The 23,898-nt window shown below is 34.9% G+C and overlaps 1 protein-coding gene across 1 annotated transcript in view; it reads right to left on the bottom strand.

Moving 5' to 3' along the window:
- LOC145303497 (uncharacterized) overlaps positions 1-23,898 on the bottom strand; it is a 44,275-nt gene that overhangs the window by 17,284 nt on the left and 3,093 nt on the right. The window contains exon 2 of the mRNA XM_080144927.1: positions 17,024-17,199. Within this exon, the coding sequence (XP_080001053.1) occupies positions 17,024-17,199 (176 nt within the window). The remainder of the gene's footprint in view (positions 1-17,023; positions 17,200-23,898) is intronic.

Genomic DNA, 23,898 nt, shown 5'->3' with positions numbered 1-23,898 from the left:
GAGTTACCACTTATCAAGGCCCACATAAGGATAAGGATTAATAAGTGTACAGTGGTCAATGGGTCAATGTTGTAGTAATTGTTAGTGGAAATTTGATAAATTGGATTACTTAAGGGGAACGGCTCAAGAACTTGTTTACGTTGGACTTGAAGACGACCATATTATAGTCAGTCAGAAAGCAAGCAAATGGAAGAGAGTTCCACAGGTGTGCAGTTCTAAGAAAGAAGCTTTGTTCATGGAATCTACATTTAGGTTTAGGCACAGATAAAGAGTGGGGGGAATTATTGATAGTGTTTTCAACTAGACGAGTGTTTCTTGTGTAAGTTTGGCGAAGGGGGGGGGCATAGATTGGAGCTCAGAAGAGCACTTGCCATGAAAATAACGAGGCTCGCAATGTCTCTTCTGTGAGAAAGAGGTTGCAGGGAAGAGAAAAGGGCATCCCCCACTAGGTTACGAAGTCTATTTTGAACTCTGTCAAGGCAGGATAAGTCCTTTCTAGCAGCTCCTGCCCAGATGAGGCAACAGTACTCCATCCTCGGACATACCTGGCTATTATAAAGGTAGAGAATTGCATCAGCAGTGAGATATCTACTGGATCAATAGAAGGATCCCACCATTTTCCTAGCGACCTTGGCAACAGATTTGATGCACGTGTTCCATTTCAGATCAGGAGTAATGGTCAAAAGGTGGTTGTAATGGTCAAGGAGCTTTCAAAACATGGCGCCTCCCCAAGATGAGAGTCATTCATTTCAATTGATGCCAGATGAGGATCAGAGCATTGATGATGTAAAGACAGAAGCTTGGTTTTAGATGCATTAAAAGTAACCAGCCACCTCTTTCCTCATTGTACCACATGCTCAAGATCAGAGGAGAGAGAATCAGAGAGAACTTGGTCATTTACAGTCTTTCATGACCTGCCATAGATGGTAGTGGTGTCAGCATAAATGCCTACAAATGATCTAAGGATGTGATTTGGAAGATCATTGATGTAGATTAGGAAGAAAGTTGGGCCCAGGATAGACCCCTGAGGAACTCCAGCATTTATACTGTGAGCTTCTGGTTTTTGCCCATCAACCACTACTCTTCTGAACCTATTAGAGAGAAATGATTTAATAATTGAAAAGACATTTCCAGCAATACCGTAACTGGAGAGCTTGTGAAGTAGACCATTATGCTATACTCTATCAAAGGCCTTTGATATGTAAAGAGCAACTGCCCTAGAAAGGAAACCTCTTTCAAGAGATTCTCTACTCCTATGAGATATAATCGTAAGTACATCTGCTGTAGATCTAGCAGAATGGAAACCATATTGTATCTCACTAAGAATTTTATTTTTGCTGAGGTGGTTGACTACTTCTCTATTTAACACAGATTCACACATGATGCACATGAGACTAATTGGTTTCTACTGAGAGGGAGATAACCGATCATCTGAATTCTTAAATACAGGGCATACTGATGAGATTTACCAGGGTGTTGGGAAGCAATTTTCTGTAAAACAATGCTTAAACAGCTTTGTAAATATGGGAGCTAGTTCTGGTTGAAGCATTTTTAGCACTATAATAGGATGCCGTCAGGGTCAGTTGCTTTACTGGAATCATGGTTTTTGATTAGCTTGGCAACATCATGCACAAATATTTGTATATCACATAGAGTGTTTTCTGATACAGGGGGTTGGCAGCTTTGATCACATAGGGTAGAATTCGCTGCAAAGTTCTTGGTTCATTGATGATGTTTGGGATAGCGCACACGCTTCTGTTCAGGATCCTCTTCGCTATTTGCCAAAACTGGTGGGAACCAAACCACTGCTCAGCTACTTTGGATTTGATGGACTGATTATTTTTTATTACTCTTTTACAGTGATTGCTGGCAGTCCTGAAAATGGCTTTAGTCTCAATACATCTATTACGTTGGAAGCAATGGAAAAAGCGTTTTCTGTGTGCAATGGCAGCAGTACATTCTGGAGAGAACCACAGTTGGCTATTGGGTTTTTGCTGGAATTTTTTCGAAGGAATGAAACGGTCTATACCTACAAATAACCATTCTGTCAGATCTGATACTGTAGAGAACACATCCTTTTTAAACATGGAATGCAGAGGTAGATCTGATATAAATGTACGGAAGCTATCCTAGCAGTGTATCAATATACCGTACGATGGAGTGGTACGTCTGAGGACTTATTACATTTTGTTTTTATCTTAACTGATACAACCAAGTGGTCGAAAGATCTCAGTGGAGACAAAACAGAAGATAAACATAGCTTAGGATAAGTTGTGAGAAAAAGGTCTAGCATCATGTCATGTCATCTGGTCATCCATGTAGGGCACACGGGTTCGTGAACAATCTGAGTGAGGTAATAAGCAAGGAAGAAATCATGACAGAACCTTCCCTCATCATCTGTCTTGTTTGAGTGGGTTAACCATTCCACATTATGAACATTGAAGTCTCCACAAGTGTGAATGTTAGCCGAAGGATGAGCAGACAGTATGTGGTCAATTTTCTCAGATATGCTTTTAAAGATAGTAACTCCGCTGTTGTGGGGGTGATAGAGAACAAATATAAACGCAAGTGCAACCTGGAAGCACATATAGGGTAATTTGGGATCTTCTCTGAAGATGTCCCTACCACATCTTTAATGTAGGCACATATTCCATGCCCATGGCGATCTTGGGAGTAAGATTTGGAAGTTAAGTTAGAGTATCATTAAACTACAAACTCATCTAGGGAAATAGTTGGTCCAATGACAGTTTCACTTAGGAATAATAGGTCTGGTTTAATCTCCTGTAATTGGGTTCCAACTTCTGGAAGGTTAGAACGTAAACCCCTGATGTTAGAAAAGGAGACATGGTAGTGAGGGTCTATGTTGGATATTGGAGATCCAGGTTTAATTGTGTATTTTTTCTGGAAACTTTTCATGATGGTGTTTTGGGATTTGTGGAATAGGTCAACAGACTTGCTTAGAGCAGGGCAGAGAGGGAAAGTAAGAGAGGAAAAGAAATGAAAAAGAAAAAAAATTTTTTTTTTATAGACCATGATAAGGTAAAGCCATAACAATTACTAATATGGCATTGAAAAGCCCCACCAGAAGGTATTGCATGGTCCAGAATCCATTCACCGAATGGCAATACAGCAACCCCAGTACTTTGCACCTGTTGATAGGACAGCCTCCTTAGTGGTTAATCCAAGGCTCGGGTCCCTAACTATCAGGCGAATAACGTAACCCAGATAAAACGTTTACTTCCAGCACCTTTACTAGTGACATGACCACAAAGATAGACCTAAAAACAGAAAATTTCTGACAACTCTGGGGACTGTTTGCGCAAAATACTGCCAACCTAGAATACAGCTTTTTCTTCTCTCTTTGTCAGAAAAGTCGCTTATTAAAAATATGGACTGAGGGACAAATTAGGAGAAGCGACAGTAATGGGAGCTGCCAATAACACATCCACAATGCATTGTCTACTCTCCATTAAAAAGAAAAATGATAATATTAAGTATTATATTAACATAAGTCCAATTAACATGTTTAAGGGAAAGTATGGTGATAGATTCCCCTCTCTTTAATTGAAAATAAATAGAATTGTCAAATCTATTTATGCTGTAATTCAATTCCACTGGTTACATATCAGTACATGCGTGGATGAGAAAATCTATTATTAAATAAAACAAATAATAAATAGAGCAACAAACGTAACTGCCAAAGTCTTTCATCTTCAATGCAGCTATTTGTGTGTTATTTGTAAATGTTAGTTAAATGTTTTTGTAAAAATAAATATTTCTTTTTTTTTATAACTAAGAATTGATTGATTTTATTTATTCTTTTGGGTTGCTGCTTGTTCATAACCCTAGACAAACACCTAACAGTCATAGGTGAAAAATTTGGACTGCTGTTCACATCTTGAGTTTTAGTCACACAATTTTTCAATCAATGTAACCTCCGATCTTTCAGGTGTATCTTGTCAAACTCGGGAATTTTTCTGTCAAACCCAAGACTCTGCACAGTATTTTGAACAGAACCCTTTATTTAATCCATGGGGATAGCATGTTCTTATTTTATCAGTCATGGCTGGATAGAAGTCCTAAATAATTTACAATCATATTTTAAGAGTCGGTTGCACTAAAGATTGAGCCTTCAACCGCCAGAAGAGCATAATTTAAACAAAGAGCATACTACTCTTGTGAATTAAATAAAGGGTTCCATTTAAAATTCTGTGCAGATTCCCATGTTTAACAAGATACACCTGAAGAAAGTCGGAGGCTACATTGACCAAAACGTTGTGCAAATAACACTCAAGATGAGAACAGTAGTTCGAATGATCTCAAAAATTCTAAACATGAGTGAAAATTGTTTCCATATTATAAGTTTCCGGGGCAGGACTACATCATTAAAAAATAAATAAAAACTTTAGCAAAGTATGTTATTATAGTATCAATGACATGGTTCAGTAATAACAGATGAAAATTGTCTAGTTGGCATCAAAGTTTGCTATGTCAGCTTAAATACTATTTTGATCCAACTTTTAAAATTTTACAGGATAATTTTATATGTTAGAAGATAGAATTGGGATTTTCCTATTGTTTGCAGCAGAAATTTGCATATTTTGAAATTGTTTTGGTGAAGAGAGCTGTAAAAGTGGAAGAGTTACCTAGATTGGTTCACTTGCAAGTGTTCACCTTGAAAGAAAAAACAAAAAGGAAAATTGCAATAATCATTCCTTTTATTTCCTTTTCTTTTAAAATCTCAAAAGTGGTGCATACAAGAAAATAGAAGGGGGGTGGGGGCAGAGACTTGAAAATATTCCTGAATCTGGCCACCCAAGAGAAGGGGATCATACTGGGACTGACCAATTAAATCTGCAGATAAACCTCTTTGAATGGAGACTGTTTAGTCATTATCTCCAGTGAACTTTTAGTCAACTTCTGGGCAGTCGAATTGTGACCACTAACAAAGACCAGAATCAGTCAGGAGTGAAAAGATTTAAGGAGATGGGAAGGAAAGCAGGTTTTTTGAGGGCGAGGCAAATAGTTGGACATTTGAGGCAGGCAGTTGGTTTTCCTGAGGACTGCCAGACATTTAGAATGGCAGAGGTTAGATCCTTGAGGCTCTTGGTTGAAGGACTGTGTAAATGGGACATGTCTTTTAATTTGGTCAAGCAAGTCTCATTCTGCTAGTCTGCCATTCAACCTAAGGAAACGAGTGCCAATTATAACCCCCCACTCTCGAATAAACATCTATTATTTGTTTATAAAATGGACTTGTGGGTTTGATTGGGATAAGAGTTTTTGTTGCAGCACTGACTGGACCAGACAACAACTTTGGGCCAGCACAATGAGTGGAACGATTACATCCTACATAGTGAACACACAGATGCATGTTCATATGAGGGTCATTCCAAAAGTAAAGTCTTATTTATTTTTCCGCATAGTCATCACTCAATGCATTTTTGCCAGTAATGAATGATGGCTGTGCATGAGCGTCCGGGGTGTGCTTTGCCATCCGAAGGTCATTCCAAAATTAAACCACCTATTTCTAACTCAAAAAGTTGAAGAGCTATGAAGATGGGAGTGGTATCATTAAAACGAGCGACGTTTTGTGCTCCAGAATTTATTTTCTACATAGTTACCACCATTCTCAATGAACTTTTGCCACTGAATTCAATGATGCATCTCTGCTTTTGAGGCACGCCCATGCACGGACCGATGTGACTCTCTCTCTCCTGATTTCCCTGTCTTCAATCAGCAGCCTCAGGTCTTCAGGATCACAGTTGGCATTATGTGTAACTTGCTGAATGTATGTGTGATAAAGTTCTCTCTGATTCTCTCTCCTCTGATCTCAAGCGTGTGGTTCAGTGGGGGAAGATGTGGCTGGTTACCTTTAATGCATTCAAAACCAAACTCCTATCCTTACATCATCAACGCTCTGATCCCCATCTGGCATCAATTGTGATGGATGGCTCTCGTCTGGGTGAGGCCCCATGTTTTGACAAGCTTCTGGGTTTGACCTTTACTCCTGATCTGAAATGGAACACGTACATCAAGTCTGTTGCCAAGGTCGCTGGAAAGATGGTGGGATCCTTCTACCGCCCCAGAAGATATCTCACTACTGATGCAATTCTCTATCTATATAAAAGCCAAGTACGTCCAAGGATGGAATACTGTTGCCATATCTGGGCAGGAGCTGCTAAAAACAGCCTATCCTGCCTTGACAGAGTACAAAATAGACTTCGTGGCTTAGTGGGGGATGCCCTTTTCTCTACCCTGCAACCTCTCTCCCACAGAAGAGATGTTGCGAGCCTATCCTTGTTTTATCATTATTTCCATCGCAGGTGCTCGTCTGAACTCCAATCTCTGGTCCCCCCTCGCCAATCTTTCACGAAAAACACCCGTCTAGCTGAATCCACTGTGAAAAATTCCCCCCACTCTATATCTGTGCCTAAATCAAAACGCGGATTCCATGAACAAAGCTTCTTTCTTAGAACTGCACGCCTGTGGAACTCTGTTCCGTCTGCCTGCTTCCCACCGGACTACAACTTGGATGTGTTCAAGTCCAACGTTAACAAATTCCTAATGAACCACCCCTTTAAGTAAACACTTCATCAAATCTCCACACTAATCTAATGTACTTGCAATAACCCTTATCCCTGAGTGGCTTCCGGGCCTTGACAAGTGGTGATCACTGTGTAAAAAAAAAATCTAGGTTGTTCTATGCTTGTGTGCATTCATGCTGCGGAGTCCACAGCAATACATTTCTCACCAGCTCTTGTTTGCTCCTCTGGTAATGACCGGCAAATCATAGACATCACTCCCTGATAATAGTAGATATGGCAGGTAAGTTGCCATAAAGCTACTACTTCGTGGGATGATCTTGCCAAGATATATTTAGCACTGTTCATAGCATACGGGTGTACATGCTGTCTAGCTTTCTTTCCAATCTTTTGGTGAGTATCTCGGTTGTAGCACCGTAAACAAGGACTGACTATTTTTGTTATTCACTTATATGATCTAAAATTTGTCTACCTGAAACATGGACATCTTTAAAATTTAAAATTCACTCTCTCTCTCAAGCACACACATATATTAACCCATCGAGAGAAATAACAACTAATCTGATTGATTAGTTAGCAACAGAAACAATAATACTTCTCAAATTGTATAGTTAAGCTGTATAAGCATGTTAACTTTGTTCAAAATTGGACTTTAATCAGATTTTTAAATAATTTATTAACAAATTTCGATACTTATCAGAGGCATTAAAATTTATCTAACAACATTTTGAAACACATAAAGCAGATTATTGTGAAATTTCATAAAAATTGGCCCAGCCGTTTCGGAATCTATAGTGAACAAACTCACACACAAACACAAAGACAAAGTTTCTTTTATATAGAGAGATAATGATTTTGGCCTAATGAAAAAAAAGCACTGCCGAGACATGTATGCACATACGTAGCCAATGATGTTTGTATAAAAACAAACATACTATGTGTGTATATATATATATATATATATATATATATATATATATATACACTAGCTGTACCCTGCCACGCATTGCTGTGGCTCAAATTGGCGCAATGGAAAAAGTTCCAAAATGAGAAAAAGCATGTTTCTCATAGGTTTAATTTCCCATTTCGTATGGGTACATAGTTTTTGTTGTTCCATTTTCTTAGCTGATGTAGAGATTTTCTGGTTTGGTGACTCTTGAATGCATAACATAAATTGTCCATGTGAAAAAACAGTCAGTGTGAAACTGTAAGCCACACAATTGTAAAGATTATTCCCTGTGCTTTGTTGATGGTTATTGCAAACAATAAAATTAGAAAGTGCAATTTCCTAAAGTGTAATGATTTATCCGGTGGAATCATAGGAATGCATGGAATGAAGATATATTCATCTGTAAAAAGTCCTGTTATGATTGTTGTTTCTGATATTGTTTGTTAATTTTTTTTTACTGCAAGCCATGTGCCTTTGCAAAGCTTGGATTGGTTTATATTTCACAACATGATGATTAGTACGCTAAATTTAATTTGCAATATATGCAGTGGCATCCCTGGCAAATATAGCTGTTGGATAATTAACCACTTTATTTGCTTTCACAACAGTGTCGATGGATTTGTATTTGACTACCTCACTTGGAATGTTACATTAAATAATAGCGTGGGCGTCTTTGTATTGACCTGAAAGAATAGCTTGTTCACTCAGTCAAGTGGAATTCTTATAATTTGAATATCTGCAGAAACCTTTTAAACTAACTCTTCTTTTGATGTAATAAAATTACAAAAGTTAAAAGTCAAAGAATTTTGCCCTTATCTCTGATCAGCTGGCACTTTTCCGTACCCAATTTCCCACAAGTGATGCAAAAATTTATGTGCGAATTGAACAGTCTGCAACTGGACATTCATATTTTGAGTTAAGTTTGATGTCTTCACATGGGACAAAAAAGTAGAGTATTTGAGGCAAGCACTTATTTCATCTGCTGGTGTTGATTGAAGAATAACAGGTAACGTTTGTCTGAAATTTCCTGTAAACAATATTATTGCATTCCTAAATGGTCTGGCATTGCCACGCAAATTTTGCAAGGATTGACCAAGAGCCTCAAGTGATTTTTTGTGTACCATTGTGCATTCATCCTAAACAATAAGTTTGCATTTCTGCAATATTTTCCCCCATATTGGATGTTTTGGAGATGTCGGACATGAGATTTTTGAAAAATTGAATGTTTTAAAGTAGAATAAATAATTCTTCTACTTGGCAGCAAGGTCGAAGGTATTCCTCATGCAGCAAGGGCTAAGGCTATGTCATTTTGTTACCGAATGGCTGCCAAAATCAATTTAATTAGAAAGGTTTTACCAGTTACTTCTGGTGCTGTTCAAGATAGCAGCAATTTCCAAATAACTTTTATTCTCACAGTCAGTAAATTAGGTGATTAAAATAGGATTTATCCATGTTTTGACAATGCCTTATTCACTGTAATTAATTTAGGAGACTAAAATAGGATGAGGGATTAGAGATGGACAGATGGAGAGGAAGATATATAGATAGAAAAGAGAAAGTGAGAGGAAAATAGAGAATGAGAAGGAGATAGAGAGAAATGAAGGGATTGATAGATAGAGAGAGGGGGAGAGTTAGAAACAGAGAGGGTGAGAGAGAGATAGAGGGAGTTAGAGAGAGAAAGGAGTTCAAAGAGAGATGGAGAGGGTGATATAGAGAGAAAGATAGATTGTGAGAGGGAAAGGGAGAGATGGATAGAGAGAGATATTAAGGAAGGAAGAGAGAGGGGGAAGAGAAACAGAAGGTGAACTACACTTCACCGTTTTTTTTTCCTCGTTCAATAGAGAAGAAATCTTTCGAGACTGAGGCAATTTTAATTTTTTGTTACTATCCAGCGTACCCTTTTTTTTTTTTTTTTTCGGGAGCTAGATTTTCCACACATTAAAAACCGACCAGGTTATATGTACTCTCACCTAACAAATTAATAAAAGAAAAAGATATTGTAAAATTTGAATTTAGTGTGAAAATACTATTTTAAAAAATAGCATTATAACATAAGTGCATAAGTGCCACTTTAGGTACTCCTTGGGCGTTGAGTTCCATGGCGACCAGCATAATTATTTAATGGTCGCTCCCTTAGCCCCCCCCCCCTAGTAAAGGCTAATGCATGCACATGTAACATTTTTTTATTTACTGACGTTGACTTAGTAACTAAACGATTTATTGATAATTTCGTAACCCTTAAACGCATGCCGGAAGATTTAAATTGGTTCATTATTGTTGTAATGAAAAAAAAAAAAAAAGTTTCATTCAACACAAAACCAAAAACACATATTAATGATAAATGATTTATTATTCTATTCATTGAAATTTACTAATTTTTAAATAAAAAAGTAAAAAAAATTAATAAAAAAATAGTTACTTATGTGCGCATGTAAAAATGTTGGTTAAAAGTGAGAAATTATTTTAATCATTTAAAAAACTTGGTATTTTTTTTTTTTAGATTAGGTCCACCTTATTTATAATCACCCCCAACCTCCTTATCTTAAGAACAACACCATTTTTGGAAGAGGGGGGCGAAAAAATATTTGCAAAATTTAACTGATATTTGTTGTCAGCATACCCACCCGAAAATACTATTTTAAAAAAAAAAAAGGAGGGATTCAGTGCCCGTTGCAGAGAAGTAGATTTATTTATCAATAAAAGTCGTCATTTAAAAAAGAAAATTGTGGAGGTGGACCTAAATGTAAATATTTACCCAAAAAATTATCCACTCATGTAAATTAAAAATGTCTGTAAAAGTGAGAAATTATCAATACATGGTTTAGTTATTTTTTTTTTTTTAATATTCATGAAAAGAGTTAAGACAACGTAAGTAAATACATGAATTACAAATGTTTGCAAAAGTGAAAAATTATTAATAAATGTTTAGTAACTTATTTTTCTTTTAATATTCGTAAAGAGTAAAACTTTTTTTCCAATATTCATGAAAAGAGTTAAGCCAACGTAAATAAATAAATGTTTGTAAAAGTGACAAATTCATGTTTAGTTACTTTTTTATTCATGAAAAGAGTTAAGCCAACGTAAATAAATAACGTTTGTAAAAGTGCGAAAGCAACGTAAGTAAATAAATGATAAATGTTACGTGCGCATGCGTTAAGGGGGGGGGCTAAGGGAGCGACCATTAAATAATTCTGATGGTCACCATAGAACTCAACGCCCAAGGAGTACCCCACTTTATTTTAAATACTTATTTTCCAAAGGACTGTTTGAATAAATCAACAATGAATAAAATGGTGCTTCTACTCTTTATTGTCGAAATTGTAGACGCCATTTTTTTTCACGCACTTGCTATCCAAATCTAGGGGAGACATCATTATATAGCTGAATGATTGCTTCCGGAAAGGGAAAGAATAAATTTACCAAAATTAACATTTATTACTTCCGGAAACGTTAAATTAAACTAAAATTATCATTTATTACTTCCAAAAACTTGGTAAACCGATATTACTGGAGAAAATGAATCTTGACAATTCAAAAGAATGTTTAAAATTATTTATTTGTTCGAAAAAAACAAAAAAATTAAACTTCCGGAAAGAACTATGAAAAACAGTAAATAAAGAAAGTGAAAAAGACCATATATCCATAATTGTTTAATTGGAAATGTTTCGATTTAATTAATGAGAACAGGAAAGTTTTTCATAGAACATTTTTTTTAATTAAAAACAGAAAATTGAAATGACATATTCATAATAGTTTAAACTGAGCAAGTGTCATTTGAAAACCAAAACAAAACCAAAACATTTATTAGGGTTTTTTTTTGTTTGTTTATTTTATCGTTTGTGTGTGTGTGTGTGTGTGTGTGTGTGTGTGTGTGTGTGTATTTCTTTTTTTTTTTCGAACAAATAAATAATTTTATACATTTTTTAAAATTAAAGCAACTTTGAAAGGCCAACAACAAATTAATTTAAATTATTTTTTTTTTAACAGAGAAGTGGGTTGTTTTTTATTTTTTTATTTTTTTTTTTTTACTGGGAATCGAAATATAATTGTAAAAACATTGATTGAAATGTTTGCGTAAAAAATATAATTTTAAGAAAACAATTCTGAAATGAAAGCAACATTGGACTTTTATAAAATAGTTTGTTTGTTTTGGTTTTTTTTTCGAACAAATAAATAATTTTAAACATTCTTTTGAATTGTCAAGACTTTTTTGTCAAATAAATAAATTTCAAGGAATTTTTGCAATAAATAATAAATAGCAACTTCGTTAATTTTACGACTCGCCCCAGCATAATATAAACACCCTAACCTCACCATGTTAAAACGGCTTTTGGAATGAACACCCCCAACCTCCCCATGTTAAGAACGGCTTTCGAGGTTTGTGGAAGGGCATGTTTTATTTGAAAGCCGTTTTTAACATGGGGAGGTTAGAATGTTTATAATATGCTGAGGCATGTCGTAAAAATGAAACAGTTTAGAAAAGTTAAAACAAACTTTTTTATGTAAACAATGCCGTGAAAGAAACTAAACAATTAAAATGTAATGTTTTATGAGTGAAAAGCCTTAAGATAAACAAAGGATTTTAAAATTTGAAAAATTGGTAAGTTGCATAAATGTATTTAAATTTAAAAATAGGAGATTTTTTTTTGTCCTAATGCAAAGAGTGATCCGCGCTATTTTTTAAATCGTATTTCCAAGTTTAATTAAAGTTTTTTTATGTTCTTTTATTCAATTGTAAGGTTCAAGTACAGAATAGGTACAAAACACCCTCCCCTCCCCATATTAAGAATGGCTTTTTAAATAATAACGCTATTATTTCAGCACGGATCACTCTCTGCATGAGTACTTTTTTTCTACTTATCTTGTAATTCGAGAGTAGTTGAAACGGAAGTTACCGGAAATAAAACCGGGCAGTCTCACAGAAACGACTTACGAAAAATATTTTTATTTTAATTATTATTTTTATAATTCGCAATGTTAAATTATTTTAATAACATGCAAACATTCCTGGACTTTACAGATATATTTTCTGAAAATTTCAATTAAATTGGTAAAGTAGAAATATGGTTCTATCGATTTTGAATGAACCAAGAATTACATTTTTATATATATATATATATAAAAAGAATAATTATTATTGAATTATAATTATGAAGCCCCTTTAAGAATACGTAAGGATGGACACTGTTTGCGGAATTATAACTAAGGCAGTCAACTAGCATCTATGCAATGTTTATGACTTCCGCTCATGCGAACATTCTAGATTGTCATAATGTGTTCACCTGAATTTGGCGTTAAATAGTTCTTCATTCCCTTCATTCTTGCGGCAACTGTTTGGTGACCCTGAAGTAGAAACTTAGCAAATGGAGCAAAAAGTGACTTTGTAACTGGGTTCGAATCTCATGACTGGCAGGAATTGTTACCCCTACACTGATGATTGCATAAGCATGAAACACTAGTGTCTGCAGGTATAAATGAATAATTATTGTTTAATTTTATATATATACTAGCAAAAGTACCCGTCGTTGACTGGGTTCAAAAACAGCCTACAGAAAATGGACTCTGATTTATGAAAGTATGATAGGTTATGAAAAGGAAGGGGCGTAAATTTGGGTTGAATTTGGGGGTATCAAAACCAAAGCAAAATATGATGAAAGTAAAAATAAAATAGATAAACCTCATAATTTATTATACCATACCTGTTCACACTGAAACACTTATCACAATATTCTGTGGATCTATATTAAAAAACCTTGTTAAACTTTGTGACATATTTCCATTCTATGGAGGTCAGGTGCGAACGAATACCCCATAATTTTATTATACCATATTTCTTCAAACTGAAACATAATTATCAAAGTATACTTACGCAGATAGATATGAAAAGTCTTTATTAAAGTTTGTGCCTATTTCCATTCTATGGAGGCCAGGTGCGAATGCAGACCCCACAATTTTATTATACCATCCCTATTTAAGTTAAAACATTGATAAGTGGTGGACCCCCATGTACAAAAAAAAAAAAAAATTACGTTTGTGAGAGTATATTCAAAACATGATAATTCGATTAGATATTGATTGATGCAGGTAATTTCAATAGGTGTTAGAAATCCGGCCTGTTGGGCTAGAAAGTAATCTACAACTTCCTTTAACAAGTGAGTTATTTCATCATTAGCCTTGCTCACTGAAGATGGAGATATATCATCATCATTGGTTTAATGTCGATTTTTACATGCTGGCATGTGTATGACAGTTTTATTCATACCTCTTTTTCTCCAGTTCACTTTTATCTCTTCCTCCCATCTTTCCCTTAACCTTACCTTGTGAACTGGACCTGTTACCTTAACTGTTCTACATCTACTCATCTAAGAACTCTACTCTATACTTTCAATGTGGCCATACCATCAAAGTCTCCTGTTCTGCATGCATCTCCTTATATTGTTAAGGTTTTTCATCGTTTTAAGACTCACATTACACATCCATCATATAATTTTCATATCATTTCTCTCCATGCAACAGATGTCTTCATCCCCAAGTGGCCAGGTTTCACTTTCATACAACAACAACATCATACTGTGTACATATGCCTGATCTTGGTACACAGTGATAACTCTCTGTTGGTTAGTAATGGCAGAAGTTCCCTTCAAACTCTTGCAAATACACTAGCACTGGCTTCACCCTGTCCTCCTATCGCATCAGAATTTGGGGGAAATTTTTTTTTAAACTTTAAAAATTTATAAAAAATTTTCTATTGATTCAATTTTTACGATATTTTCAGAGTCAGTGTGAAATTTTATACTCTTTCCAATAAACTGAATGTATTTTAGACAAACTTTTTTTTTTTTTTAAATTCACGCCCCCCCCCATTTTGAAATGTATATTAAACAGTAAATAATTAATTTACTCACCAAACTTTTATATATCACAAATTGAAGATAAAAGATCAATAAATAATATATTCAAATTTAAAACAAAAAAAAGAAATGTTTTTTAGAAATTTACCTGTAAAGTTTAAAAGCTTTTTTTTTTAACCACACTGTTTTTTTTTGTTTTGTTTTTTTATAAGAAACCTTGGTCCTTGCTCTTTTAATTGAAAATAAAATTAGGGCTTGAATTACATTTTTCGAGTAGTTATAAGCTTGGAAATACAGGGGGTCGAATTATTCAATATTTTTTTCACGCATTCGTAAGGTCAGTTTCTGACACACCTATCGTATTAGTAAGGTTAGAAAATTTCCTGACAACCTCAACAGCTTTGCTATCTGTTATCCAAATATACTTAGTCGACATCTGATATCTCATCCAGCTCCATTGTTTTACACTTCTTGCACTTGACTCTGTTCCATTGGAGACAACATTTTCTTTTTACTTTACTCACCATCACACAAGGAATATTGCCGCTTGCTATTATTTGGAACCATATTTCCAGGAATTCTAGGTAGGGAGTTGAGTAGCCAGATATCTGTTCATATTACATTTAAATTTCTGCATATTAAAAGGGTTATCCTCTCTCAACCTACCAGGACGTCCACTGCACTTATTGCTTACAACTACCAGAAAAGATTGACTTGCATCCAACTCCCTTTCCACAAACCGAGCAGGAAAACTTTCCTCTTTTTGCTTTCCAGCACTGTAATCAAGGACAGGTGTTACACTATTTAGTATTTCAATAAATCACTGGTCCCTATCACCTCACTGGTTAGATGCCAGGAAGGGTATCTGGACTATAAAAATCCCATTATAAATAAGGAAATGACTTCCAAAGAAAATCTGTTAAATTTCAGGCTATGTAATTTAAATATTGGAAGCTTGCACGGAAGATCTGGCGAGATTGTCAAGTTACTTAATGCATTGACCTTTGCCCAAATTTGCTAAACTGAGTGTGGGAAAGAATGTAAGTTATAAGTTGTATTGGTTCTAAGTAGTGTTGGTATTTTTATTGCAGAGAGGTGGGTAGATAAAGTGATTGAGGTTAATTGTGTAAGTGAGTGAATCACACTGATGAAATAGATGGTGAGAAAATATTCATTTACAATAACTTTGGAATGTTATCAAACAGAAGAATTTTAGCTGACAATTTAGGAATTTCTAGATAAACATTATAGATTATTTAAAAACAGCAGGTGATCTTTAACGCTACGTGTATTAATGACATATTTAAAGGAAAATAGATTTTGAGACATATACAGTTTTAGTTAGAGTTTGGTCGTCGTTGGAAACAGACAGTCGAGCTAACTAATCATAACAGCTCTGGAAACCCTGGGAAGTTGTGAGTCTAATGCCTATCACATGTAAGGAATGTAGGACCAGCATGCAACTGCCAATAGGGAAACATCTGAAATAAAGTTGCTGAAACACAACCCGAGATTTGTTGGTTCCTTGGGATGAATCTTCTTTGCAGTTTTCCGTCAAAAAATAGACCAAAGACCTGGTATGTTTCTCTGATTGGCCAAATGTTAAATCTCCTGAGAACTATTATCCGTTCCTTTTGTTGGAAGCTTGCATGGAAGGTCTAGTGATATTGTCAAGTTTCTTGATGCATTGACCTGTGTTGTGGCCAAAAGATTTGGGAAAGAATGTAAGCTATAAGCTGTATTGATTCCAAGTAGTGTAATTAATTGATTCTAAGTAGTGTGATTAAGCTGTATTGATTCTAAGTAGTGTCAATATTTTTATTGCAGAGAAATGTGTAGATAAAGTGATTGAAGTTAATTGCGTGAGTGAATCACACTGATGAAATTGATGATGAGAAATTTTTCACAGCTATGTTATGGCTTGAGTGATGATAAAAAAGATGAATTTTGAAACACAACTGTCAGGTATAACAACTCATAATGTAGGCTATAATTAGTTTGATTTTGTTTTATGCATGAAAATTCAGTTAACTCCAATTCTTGTGAAAATTTAACTTTAGGCATTATACATCAATTAATAAATATTACCCAAATTTTAGTTTCTTTGAAGTATTTAAAAAGGAATTCTAGGGGGCATAATGTAGGAAGAACTTACCTTTTGAAAATTCAAATATTTCAGATTTGGATTGAATTTGATCCATAGTCATTAGAAATTAATTAAGGAATATTCTCTGAAATTCAGTTTCTTCTTCAGATCTCTTAAGCTTAAGCTTTAAATTCTAGAAAATTTATAGAATCACTCATGTAATAGATTTTGATCAAAATTGGAATAAATATTCTAGGCATAAGGTTTAGTATTATTATAACATTATTTTAAAAAGGACATTCAAATAGTGCAAGACTGTTCTATTTGGGGAATTAATTTTAAAATAGTTTAACTTGGTGGAAATGTACTATCGTGGGCATTTAATACTGGAAGTATAACAGATGAAGAGTTGCCTCCCCTTAAATTGGTGAAAATTATACTTGTCCTTACAGTGAAGTAAATATAATCAACTTGAGAGCAAGGCAACTTACCACGCCTCCCAAATAGCGTTTTTTTTTCTTTGTTTTTGTTTTTCATAGGAGAGGGTGCCTGGACAAGCATCAAAATATAAAATAAATGAATAAATACTGACCTTTTTTTAGTATCTGCGTCTTTAAGTTGATTTTTCTGCAGCAACTTTGTTTCATGGAGCTGTTCTGTTTGCAATTCATGGGGAACAGTCAGCTGCTGATAATTGTCATTTGAGAATGATACAATGGGTGTGTCCAGATGCTCTCTGGTTTCTCGTTTAGGCAAGTTGAATTGAGGCTGTCAAAAACAAAAATAAATAGATATTCTTAAAATGAATCCATTCAATTTGCATGTTTTGCAAGAAAAATGCTATTTCAAACATACACATGACAAACTTGAGTGATCTATCCATTGCTTCACTCATGCATGGTGTATTATTGTCACATTTGAGCTGGTACATTTCTTTCTCTCTCTCAAAAAAAATCTCTAACCTAATAGGTACCACACTAGCAAACAAGCTCCGCCCCTGTCCCATCGATTCCAATGGCGAGGAAAAATCTAGTAGGACTGGAAATAATACCAAGATAAGCAGAAAGTACATGCAGCACCTGATATTCCCAAATTGTCACCTAACCAGGCTTAATGTTGTTTAACCGTGGTGATCTAATGGAAATATAATGGTAATACAAATAAAGATAATTAATTAGTTTGAAAATTAAAATAAAGTGGATGGTTAATTAAAATAAAGTAGATGGTTTTTTTTTTGTTTTTTTTTATTCAATTTTCACCCCAAACAAGGCACAGTGCCACTTTGAAGCAGGGGGCTACTATCAGGGACTTAATTAGCGGGGTCATTATGAAGGGAGATGAGTAGAAAGATGTTTGTTGACATTACACTTGAACTTCTGCATATCGTTGCAGTTGGGAAAGCAGAATCCCGGAAGGGAGTTCCAAAGACCCACAGTTCTGGGGAAGAAACTATTGGAGTAAAAGGCTTTCTTGCACCTAGGGATCTCTACTGTAAAGGGATGAGACTTAGTAGCTTGTCGGGTTTGTCGGGTTTGTCGGGGGTAGTTACGTCGGGGAGGTACAAGTGTTTGCAGTTCGTCAGAGCATTCACCATTGAAGTATTTGTAGAACAGGCAGAGGGATGCAACATCTCGTCGATGGGACAGAGGCTGAAGCCTAGATGACAGTTCAGGACCTATCAGGTTGGCGACTCTCTTTTGAACCCTGTCCAGGAGCGAGAGACAAGAAGCAGATGCACCAGCCCAGATGTGACAACAGTACTCCATACATGGGCGAATGGTTGCCTTATAGAGGTATAGGATACTGTCAGGCGTAAGTAGTTTTCTAGCACGGTAGAGGGAGCCAACCTTCCTTGCAGCAGCCTTGGCAATGCTCTCAATGTATCTATTCCAGTTCATATTCCCTGTAAACGTTAGGCCGAAGTACTTTCAGGTAATGTGTTCTTAGCCATTGCTATTGGTGGTAGAGAAGGTTTCTTGTAGTTATTGAAGGAAACAAGCTTAGTCTTAGCAGCATTGAATGTGACCAACCATTTTTGTCCCCATTCCACTACGGATTGGAGGTCATCCTCTAGTGTTTCTGCCATTTCCTTGGATATGTGTTCATTTGTTTTCCCCTCATATCTGTTATAGAGAGTGGTGTCATCGGCAAATATACCCATCTCCGAAACAATTTTATCAGGGAGGTCGTTTATGAATATCAGGAATAATAGAGGTCCAAGGATAGACCCCTGAGGTACTCCCGGTTAATTAAAATAAAGTAGATGGTTAATTAAAATAAAGTAGATGGTTAATTAAAATAAAGTAGATGGTGATTCCAGTCGGTCAAAAGGTGAAGAGATATGTTGATCGAATGAACACAGTCTTTTGAGATCTGGCTCTGAGAAACTGTCTTCGTTATTTTTCAATTTTGTAACCACCGTCAAATGTAATACAGTCATTTTCTTTAGCCCCCCCCCAAAGTGCCAACGAGGTAAGGGGCTAAAACTTTCTATGAATATTTAATAATTGATTAGTGTAAAATTTACTAGTTTCATTCAGAATATTACAATAATACTAAGATTAGCAGGATCCATAGAAATTCCATGGCGGGGATTTCCAAACTATGGCCCCCGGGCCAGATCTGGCACACTAAAGTCTTTAATCTGGCTCACGGAACTCTTATAGAAAATGTATAAATATTTAGGAAAAATTTTAAAAATGGAAACGTGTGAAAATAGTGTTATGGTTTTTATTGTTTTGTTCAGAAAAAGATGAAAAAATGAGGTTTTAGAGAACCAATTTCATTAAAAATTAAAACACGTTTATGTCATTTTTATTTTTTTCTTATTTTTATTTTTATTTTTTATTTATTTTTTATTTTCATTTTTATTTATTTTATTTTCATTTTTATTTATTTTTTATTTTCATTTTTATTTATTTTTTATTTTCATTTTTATTTTTATTTTAGCCCATATAATTCTAAAAATTCAGCAATATGCCCTCCCCACCTCTTAGAAAACTTTGGCGATCCCTGTTCCATGGAATGAGAAATATATTGAATCAATAAATATGTTTTGATGATGCTGATATTTTTCTGGATAGCGCAAAAAATTAGTTTTTTCAACAGAACAAAACAATAGCACACAGTAAATAAGAGTTTATTAACCTTTCTATGAAAATAGTTCCCACTATATTTTAAATATAGAACTGGCCCAAATGAGATACATTAATAACTTCAAATAAATAATCAGAAAAAAATATTGTGCTACATAGTTCAATACAAATAATAAAAACATAGTAAGAGATAATCCTTAATTTACTCCTTCAGTCCAGCATGTCTTGGAAGACAATGGTTCTTCTTTTTTTGCTCTGTTTCTTTCGAATGTTCCCTTTTTAACAGTGAAGACGTGCTGCACAGTGAAGTTACTACAAGTTCTTTTCTCACACCATTACAACAATGATCATATATTATTATGATAATCGAAAACAAGACTACATCAAATGGAGTTCATTCTCATATTCTTACTCAAGGTTGCCAGATTGGCATTTTTAAAGCTAAATTTCACGAATTTAGCCTTTTTAAAATAATTTTGCCCTTCACAAATTGTATTTGGCCTTTTTCAGAATATTATATAGATTCTCACTTCTAATGTAAATTCTGATTTCTCATAGATAAATAATAACGTGCTTTTGAAGCATAAAACTTGTCCCTTATTTTACAGAAAAATGTATTTTTTATGATTTTTATGGGATTAGAAAATTTTATTATCGCAATTATGAAGGACGCATTTTTTTTTATTATGTACTAGCAGAGATACCCGCACTTTATGCGGGACTTTGCTGTATGCTTTGTGGGTATCCAAGCATAGAGCAAAATCTTGACCTTAACATTTGACCTTGACCTTGAAAAATAGTGTGCACCATCTCTAGGTCTGAGACCATCATCATGTCAGGTTTGGTCATGATCGGTTCAGTAGTGTGGGCTGTAGGAGAGTATATAAACATAGGCTATAACCTTGACCTTTGACCGTAGTCTTGGAAAATGGTGTGCACTCTCCCTCTCATGCCAGGTTTGGTCATGATCGGTCTAGTGGTGTAGGCTGTATGAGCATATATATATATATATGTTTATATATATACACACACATATATATATATATATATATATATATATATATATATATATATATGCATAGGCTATGACCTTAACTTTTGACCTTAACCTTAAAAAGTGGTGTGTATCATCCCTAGATGGGGGACTATCCTCATGCTAAGTTTGGTCATGATCGGTTCAGTGGTTTGGGCTGTAGGAGAGTTGTACACACAGACACACACACAGGAACACTACTACTTTATATATGTAGACTAGGAGGACCCGTTAACTGGCGTTGCCCAGTGGAAGCATGCCCCCCCCTTTGTAAAAAATTAAACTAGGGTTGTTGTTGTTGGTGGCCAACCCCCAACCTCCTAATGTTAAGAATGGCTTTCGGAATAGACATCCCAGCCTCCCCATGTTAAGAACGGCTTTCAGAATAGACATCCCAACCTTCTCATGTTAAGAACAGCTTTTGGAATAGACATCCCATTTCTTGAGGGAGGATGTTGTCAAAATATTTGCCCTAATTTAACCCTGATATTCGTTGTTAGCATATCCACCCGCAAATACTATAAAAAAAAAATTGGGGGGTGGCAGTGGCAGTGTCGGTTGGAGAGAAGTAGATTTGTTTATTGTGTGTGTGTAAAAATCTGGTGGCCACTGAATTACAGTGCGTAATACAGGTCTTTATATCTCGAAAACAACATTTCTCTGCAAATTGAAATGAGATTGTCTTATTCAGCATAATCAAAAACCTATAAAAGTCGTTATTTTAAAATAAATTGCGGTGGAGCTAAGTTAAAATTTACCTAAAAAACAGTGTCGATAATGAGTCTGGAAAAGAGAATTAAACAAAATTCTCCACAGAAGGTTTAATTGGTCAAAAACCAAATACATAACAAATAAATGTTTCCGTCGGCAATGTAATTTAGTTTAAAACCTATCTGCATAAAATATTGGGGTGTTAAATTATTTGTAAGCGGTTGACATGATAAGTAACATGATTGAAGCGTAGGTAATTGGTGGCAAATATATAAGTAATTAAAATCGTCCACAGTAATAGTAAATGTAAAAAAAAATAAGAAAAATCTAATAAAAAACGCCCCCCATAAAAAACAAACTAAAACAAAACAAAAAAATAGCATAGTGTAAAGGTTGAAAAGCTGCTCCAAAATCGAAAAATAAATAAGGGTACCCATAAATGTTGTTTTCTTTTTTTTTTTTTTCAGGGCTTTTTTGGAGGGAAGAGGATAGTGGCATGTAGGCATTTTGTGCATAGATAAGTGTAAGATTGATTAATTTTCTGTTTATGAGCGATTATTATGTTTGTATTTATTTTTTTTAGCACGATTGCTTTATGTAGAAAGTGATGCTATATTAGAAAATTTCTGGAGCATTCGTTTATGTATGGAGAAGTGAATTCTGGAATAATAGAATTGTCAGGTCTTAGCCGATCAGAATGGGCAGATTTTGAGAAGAGAGAATTTATTACTTTTGAATCGGGAAATGGAAAAATTATGCTATGTGTATGTAGCTAATAACCAGTTACTATGAGTGCAATGAAAGTACCGTATGAAAATGTAGAATTGGTCCCAGTGTCAACTGGTAGCAATGGGAGGACTAAATATTTATAGAGAAAAACAGGGTCTCCTTCCTCTTTAGATGTAGGGATCGTGATGGTGTTGCTCCGAGGATGCAATGTAGCATTTTATTATAATGACTTAATGTGTCTAAAATTGTGTTTGAAAATTACATAAGAAAGTGGCTAATAACCTAAACATAATGAATTAGTATGTGGCATCTGTTATTGCAAACCTACGATACCAGAGGGGAATTTCTGCAGTCAAAATATTATATAGGAAATGATTAAAGGTAAAAAAGTGAAGAAAAAAAAAGTCAGCCAACCAGTTTTGCCTTTAAGAGCTGTATTGAGGGACCTTTATAGGGGAAACAAAAAAAAAAGGAAAAAAAGAAAAACAATAACGAAGGAATTATGTATATTTAAAATAAAAACATTATGTTATATATACAATGAAGGAATACCTTGTAAACTAAGCACATCTAAACTTAAAAAACACTTCCCCTGTCAACAAAGAGAGGGTTGTTTTAAACGAGTGTCAATAGTCTCCAAGATCTTCAAATGATATTTTGAGTGAGCATGACTCAAGATGGAAAATGAGCCTATGTTAAAATTTGTTGTCCATGACGAGTTTTTAAGCAAATGGTCCGTTATAGAGGAACCATAAGTATTGCTTAGAATATCTGTTGGTCAGTAGGTTCCATTCCTGATTTTACTAGGTATGTGTTGTTGAATTCGACTGTCCAATCTCAACATTGTCCTACCCATGTAGTTGGCATTTCAACCACATTTAAATTGATAAATCACATTATTGTTATAGCAGGAGAGGAGAGTAGAACGTTTTTTGAGAGGATTCCGATAACGGTTTTGTAGAGAACACAATATGTACATTTGAAACAAAATAGCAATGTTCAACAGTTGAGCTGAATTGTTTGGTGAATTTCTCACTTATTGTCCCAAACCAAGGCAAACAAATGTAAATCAGACATTTAATCACCATACTAATCTAATATGCCATGTACTGTCAACAACTGATTAAGGGTTTAAGTAGTTTTGTGGGAGGTATTTGCCACTTGGACGTAAGGCTAGTGGTAGGGTAAGTAATTATTATTTTTTACTAACTTTGCAGCAGAATCGTCCCTCACTAACTCTCTCTCTCCCAAATATGCACAGAATTTATTTCCTATAACTTTCTTTTGTTAACTGCCTTTAAAAGCTAGAATGGCCTAAAAATGGGAGATCATTCTATATTAAATTTATGCTGATTATATTGAGAAATCGGGGCAGTGGACGGGGGGGGGGTAAGCTTGAAAATAGGAAAGAAGTCATACATCCCTGATTAGGAAATGGGGGGGGATTCTCGGTTAGTGAATTTGTCTTGATTTCAGACTATTATATCCTTATACAAAACAAAACATACTCTATTTGGTCATTGTGTCCTAGAGCACCAAATGAAGACTTACTTTTGAAAAGTTGATTCAGATATTGTATACATGAATATCACAGTTAAATTTGTCCCCAGCAAGTTAATTTTTATCATATTAAGACCTTCAGATTTCCACGTTTTATCTAATACTTTAAAGCGTTCGCCATTTTTCTTTTGTTACATAAGATATTTGACGCATGCTTCAAGCAATACAACACCCATCTCCCCATGTTAAGAATGGCGACCAGTGAAAACAATAGGGAATAAATTGGATAATGAAGGTTTTAATATCATAAGAACTACTTGCCAGCAACAAATTTGCGATATTCATTCATACCAGACCTGAATACTCCTAGAAATCAACTTTTTAGTGGTGATGTGGCGA

The sequence above is a fragment of the Euprymna scolopes genome, chromosome 19, assembly GCF_053919585.1.
Source record: "Euprymna scolopes isolate OS-2025 chromosome 19, ASM5391958v1, whole genome shotgun sequence".
Lineage (NCBI taxonomy): Eukaryota > Metazoa > Mollusca > Cephalopoda > Sepiida > Sepiolidae > Euprymna > Euprymna scolopes.
This window is presented reverse-complemented; position numbering and strand designations above follow the sequence as displayed.